This window comes from Symsagittifera roscoffensis, chromosome 1 (genome assembly GCF_963678635.1).
Source record: "Symsagittifera roscoffensis chromosome 1, txSymRosc1.1, whole genome shotgun sequence".
NCBI classification, from domain to species: Eukaryota; Metazoa; Xenacoelomorpha; order Acoela; family Convolutidae; genus Symsagittifera; species Symsagittifera roscoffensis.
This window is the reverse complement of record NC_087062.1, coordinates 34,684,380-34,691,039: the sequence shown is the minus strand read 5'-3', so window position 1 is coordinate 34,691,039 and position 6,660 is coordinate 34,684,380. Positions and strand designations below refer to the sequence as shown.

The following is a 6,660-nucleotide window of genomic DNA, read 5'->3' as shown; positions in this document are numbered from 1 at the left end:
TTGCTTTGTTTTATTTTGCGTTTTGATTCCATTATATCTCCTCCCTCAGTTACTTATGGCCCCCACCCCAAAAGACAAAGTCGATAAAACAAGAAAACCTGCATATGAAAATAGTACATAATTCGTATTTTTATGCAGCTCAGGACTAACAAAGTTTGGATACATTTTTGTATGAATAAACTTATTTTTGAAAGCACAACAATTGTTTCAGAGTCTATTGACGATTAACAAACTGGGGGAGGGGAGGGGTAGGGGCTGAGAGACTGTTATGGGAAAATTCCATTTCACCCAAAAATTACGTTGTTCGTATTGCTCAGGGTCAAACGTTCAAATATGACCGACTGGCACAATACGCCAGAGAAGCTCCACTCCCCTACGGATGGGACGGCGAGATTTGGTTAGATAATCAGAAGAGGAACGCCCAGCGCGCATATGCTATTTAATAAGTTTATCACAACAATTAGGCTAATAGTGGTTCAATTGAGCAAGCAACTATTGACTTCCTATCTGAACTGTCGTACCCAGTCGTTGAACTCTCTATCCGGAAAAAGACAACTGCTCTAGTATTGTTCTTAGGCAAATTACGAATATCAATTTGAGTAAAGGTTTCTAGCGCGGTTACAGGAAATGTCAATTCGGCTGTTCTGATTGATGTTTTTTCCTTTCAGTTGCTGCGAAAATGTTAGCATCCCAGGGCAAATTCAAAAATTTGCTATATTCATTTCAAACCAAAAACAAACGCTCTGATATGGCCGACTGGCACACTTGACTATTTGATTTACCTTCAAATTGCTTATCAAATGTACATTTGTTTATAAGTATGGTGAAATGTAACCATTGTTGCTTTGTATGATTTTGCGTTTTGATTCCATTATATCTCCTCCCTCAGTTACTTATGGCACCCACCCCAAGAGACAAAGTCGATAAAACAAGAAAACCTGCATATGAAAATAGTACATAATTCGTATTTTTATGCAGCTCAGGACTAACAAAGTTTGGATACATTTTTGTATGAATAAACTTATTTTTGAAAGCACGACAATTGTTTCAGAGTCTATTGACGATTAACAAACTGGGGGAAGGGAGGGGTGGGGGCTGAGAGACTGTTATGAGAAAATTCTATTTCACCCCAAAGTTACGTTGTTCGTATTGCTCAGGGTCAAACGTTCAAATATGACCGACTGGCACAATACGCCAGAGAAGCTCCACTCGCCTACGGATGGGACGGCGAGATTTGGTTAGATAATCAGAAGAGGAAAGCCCAGCGCGCATATGCTATTTAATAAGTTTATCACAACAATTAGGCTAATAGTGGTTCAATTGAGCAAGCAACTATTGACTTCCTATCTGAACTGTCGTACCCAGTCGTTGAACTCTCTATCCGGAAAAAGACAAATGCTCTAGTCTTGTTCTTAGGCAAATTACGAATATCAATTTGATTAAAGGTTTCTAGCGCGGTTACAGGAAATGTCAATTCGGCTGTTCTGATTGATGTGTTTTCCTTTCAGTTGCTGCGAAAATGTGAGCATCCCAGGGCAAATTCAAAAATTTGATATATTCATTTCAAACCAAAAACAAACACTCTGATATGGCCGACTGGCACACTTGACTATTTGATTTACCTTCAAATTGCTTATCAAATGTACATTTGTTTATAAGTATGGTGAAATGTAACCATTGTTGCTTTGCTTTATTTTGCGTTTTGATTCCATTATATCTCCTCCCTCAGTTACTTATGGCCCCCACCCCAAAAGACAAAGTCGATAAAACAAGAAAACCTGCATATGAAAATAGTACATAATTCGTATTTTTATGCAGCTCAGGACTAACAAAGTTTGGATACATTTTTGTATGAATAAACTTATTTTTGAAAGCACAACAATTGTTTCAGAGTCTATTGACGATTAACAAACTGGGGGAGGGGAGGGGTAGGGGCTGAGAGACTGTTATGGGAAAATTCCATTTCACCCAAAAATTACGTTGTTCGTATTGCTCAGGGTCAAACGTTCAAATATGACCGACTGGCACAATACGCCAGAGAAGCTCCACTCCCCTACGGATGGGACGGCGAGATTTGGTTAGATAATCAGAAGAGGAAAGCCCAGCGCGCATATGCTATTTAATAAGTTTATCACAACAATTAGGCTAATAGTGGTTCAATTGAGCAAGCAACTATTGACTTCCTATCTGAACTGTCGTACCCAGTCGTTGAACTCTCTATCCGGAAAAAGACAACTGCTCTAGTATTGTTCTTAGGCAAATTACGAATATCAATTTGAGTAAAGGTTTCTAGCGCGGTTACAGGAAATGTCAATTCGGCTGTTCTGATTGATGTTTTTTCCTTTCAGTTGCTGCGAAAATGTGAGCATCCCAGGGCAAATTCAAAAATTTGATATATTCATTTCAAACCAAAAACAAACGCTCTGATATGGCCGACTGGCACACTTGACTATTTGATTTACCTTCAAATTGCTTATCAAATGTACATTTGTTTATAAGTATGTTGAAATGTAACCATTGTTGCTTTGTATGATTTTGCGTTTTGATTCCATTATATCTCCTCCCTCAGTTACTTATGGCCCCCACCCCAATAGACAAAGTCGATAAAACAAAAAAACCTGCATATGAAAATAGTACATAATTCGTATTTTTATGCAGCTCAGGACCAACAAAGTTTGGATACATTTTTGTATGAATAAACTTTTTTTTGAAAGCACAACAATTGTTTCAGAGTCTTTTGACGATTAACGAACTGGGGGAGGGGAGGGGTGGGGGCTGAGAGACTGTTATGGGAAAATTCCATTTCACCCCAAAATTACGTTGTTCGTATTGCTCAGGGTCAAACGTTCAAATATGACCGACTGGCACAATACGCCAGAGAAGCTCCACTCGCCTACGGATGGGACGGCGAGATTTGGTTAGATAATCAGAAGAGGAAAGCCCAGCGCGCATATGCTATTTAATAAGTTTATCACAACAATTAGGCTAATAGTGGTTCAATTGAGCAAGCAACTATTGACTTCCTATCTGAACTGTCGTACCCAGTCGTTGAACTCTCTATCCGGAAAAAGACAACTGCTCTAGTATTGTTATTAGGCAAATTACGAATATCAATTTGATTAAAGGTTTCTAGCGCGGTTACAGGAAATGTCAATTCGGCTGTTCTGATTGATGTTTTTTCCTTTCAGTTGCTGCGAAAATTTGAGCATCCCAGGGCAAATTCAAAAATTTGATATATTCATTTCAAACCAAAAACAAACGCTCTGATATGGCCGACTGGCACACTTGACTATTTGATTTACCTTCAAATTGCTCATCAAATGTACATTTTTTTATAAGTATGGTGAAATGTAACCATTGTTGCTTTGTATGATTTTGCGTTTTGATTCCATTATATCTCCTCCCTCAGTTACTTAAGGCCCCCACCCCAATAGAAAAAGTCGATAAAACAAGAAAACCTGCATATGAAAATAGTACATAATTCGTATTTTTATGCAGCTCAGGACTAACAAAGTTTGCATACATTTTTGTATGAATAAACTTATTTTTGAAAGCACAACAATTGTTTCAGAGTCTATTGACGATTAACAAACTGGGGGAGGGGAGGGGTGGGGGCTGAGAGACTGTTATGGGAAAACCCCGTTGTTGATCTCGTGTCAAGGTAAAACGGAATCTTCGTCAGCCTTGGTTATTTTCAGATTCAAAATGAGTACAGTTGAAAAAACTGTCACTTTTCACGAGTTCGTCCGCTGGTTGTCTTTCTTGTCATTTGGCTTTTTCGTTCATTTCAAACTGAAATAGCAAATGGATGGTTTTGAATCCAATAGGCAAAACGAGTTTAAAGCGTTTGCAGCCATTGTGCAGTCACTAGGCTCACAAAGTTACAGTGACGGTGAACTCGAGTTTCTGGATACTGCTGCAAAGTTTTATAAAATCACACCTGAAAGATATAAAGCCGAAGTTCGGTTGAAATCCTCCTTGCGGACTGATGCAGATCTGTCAAATCCGAAATCTATCAACCTGCGACATACAATAACAGAGGTCAACGCTAAAGTACGTCAATCCAAATCTCGATTTATTTTCACGAGACAGGTCAAGTATCATTCGAGGAACGGACCTTTTTCTTAATTCAATTGATCCACTGATAAATAAGACGACAGCTCGTAAGACGACAACCTGTTGTAACTTTTAAAAATTCGCTGCACGCGAGATTGGCTCAACGCAAGTAGCATATGAAGGAGTTGTTCTGCTTTTTTTTCTGATATAATTAGGAGGTCGGAAGTATCATAGTAACCGAGGTTACAGTCAGGAGTCCCTTCATCGCACTATGAAGTCAAAATCATCGAAATTTTCTAGATAAGTAAAAGATAATGATTAAAAGGAGATGATTAGTGTTGATGTGTTTAAAATTAAACTTGATACGGGTTACGTTTCTTCAATAAGAACACGCAACTCGACACGAAAAAATGTAAAAGAAAACAATGAACTATATAAGAACTGATATAACCTTCGCGCTGCTCAGGAGCGCTATCCTGTATATACGGGGGGTGCAGATCACTGCGTAAGACGCAATTCAGAGACAATTTAATTAGTGCTATTATAGAGGAGGGCGGTTGAAGTAAATACCTTTAATGACAACGCAATAAATGCTGACTTGACTTAATTCCTGCAATATTGTTTTTTGATGTATTTAAATAATGCTGGTATGGGCCCTATCCAGCTTGTACACGACCGTACCTAAACGGAAGGGCCCCCTTTATAGTTTACCTTTTTTCCATATATATTGTTACAAATAAAAAATTTCGTCGAAAGTTGTTTTGTCATTTATTGTGCCGAGTACGCAAGCGGCATTCGCAATCTGTTCTGCTCAAGAAAACTCGCCCATTCTTGTACCGTAAGTTATTAGAAGCAATAGATTCGGAAACGTTTTCTCATTACCAGAAGTTATAAATAATATTTGATTCCGATCACCAACGAAGCGATTTGCCGCGATTTTTTTGTTCGGTTTGATCCTGCGAAGTACCTAATATTTCAATTGCAATTACGCTTGCGTCTACTAAATGAAGCGCTGATTTTCTTGTATTTGATAGATATTAACAAATGTTATTCAAAGTTCAGAGGCAGTGTGTAAAGGGAATATTTTTTTGACAAAGACAATAGTTAGTATCCTTGCACAGCACTAAGACCTGATTTATGTGAGCTTTAATAATTTCCAAGATAGTTTGCCGTACGACACTATGCTTGATTCCCACTTAAATTGGTTCTGAAATTTTTTTTTGTACTTTTTTGCTATTTTGGATGTGAAATATTTTACGTTTGCGAAAAGTTTCTCTTTCAATTGACGATCATTATGTACTAGAATACCTTTTCTAAAAACGTTTTTTTTTTTTAATATTCGCTATTGCAGAAAACGGTGAGAATGAATTTATTTGTTCTCTCATGCAAATAGAGTTTGGCTAATAGTATATCGATTCCACCTTAAGCAACCAGAAAAGGAGTTTTGCGACCTTTTAGAAAGTGGAGAATGTATAATGATGATTTATAATCAAGCAAAAAACAAGCAGTTAATTTTATGTTTGAGTTTTAAACTTGCGAATATTGAAATTTTGACACACCGTGGCAGGTTTTAACTGCCCCGCTAAGTTTTTTTTCTAGTGTGCACCGCTAAGTTCCTTGTCTAATATATATTGTGTTACAAATAAAATGTTTCGTCGAAAGTTGATTGTCACTTTTTGTGCCAAGTACGCAAGCGGCATTCGCAATCTGATTGCCAGGGAGATTCTCTGCTTAAAAAAACTCGCACCTTCTTATACCGTAAATTATTAGGAGAAGCAAAAGATTTGGACATGTTTTTCTATACCGAGAGTTATAAATTTTATCTTAATCGGATCACCAACGATTTGATTTGCTGTGGTTTTTTTGTTTGGTTTGATCATGCGAAGTATCTAATGTTTCAATTGCAATTACGCTTGCGTCTACCAAGAAGCATTATAAAATCGGAATATATGTTTTTCTGGTTAAAATGAACGCTGAATTTCTTGTATTTGATATATATTAACAAATGTTATTCAAAATTCAGAGGCAGTGTGTAAAGGGAATATTTTTTGACAAAGACACTAGTTAGTATCCTTGCACAGCACTAAGACCTGATTTATGTGAGCTTTAATAATTTCCAAGATAGTTTGCCGTACGACACTATGCTTGATTCCCACTTAAATTGGTTCTGAAAAAATTTTTTGTACTTTTTTTGCTATTTTGGATGTGAAATATTTTACGTTTGCGAAAAGTTTCTCTTTCAATTGATGATCATTATGTACTAGAATACCTTTTCTAAAAACGTTTTTTTTAATATTCGCTATTGCAGAAAACCGTGAGAATGAATTTATTTGTTCTCTCATGCAAATAGAGTTTGGCTAATAGTATATCGATTCCACCTTAAGCAACCAGAAAAGGAGTTTTGCGACCTTTTAGAAAGTGGAGAATGTATAATGATGATTTATAATCAAGCAAAAAACAAACAGTTAATTTTATGTTTGAGTTTTAAACTTGCAAATATTGAAATTTTGACACACCGTGGCAGGTTTTAACTGCCCCGCTAAGTTTTTTTCTAGTGTGCACCGCTAAGTTCCTCTGTAATATATATTGTGTTACAAATAAAAT

General features: G+C 36.9%; 1 protein-coding gene across 1 annotated transcript in view; it reads left to right on the top strand.

Annotated features, from left to right (window-relative positions):
- Nucleotides 1–3,702: 3,702 nt before the first annotated feature.
- The window catches only part of LOC134843382 (uncharacterized), a 36,205-nt gene continuing 33,247 nt past the window's right edge, over nt 3,703–6,660 (top strand). Inside the window, exon 1 of the mRNA XM_063859606.1 lies at nt 3,703–4,053. Coding sequence (XP_063715676.1) covers nt 3,805–4,053 — 249 coding nt within the window. The 5' untranslated portion in view covers nt 3,703–3,804. The remainder of the gene's footprint in view (nt 4,054–6,660) is intronic.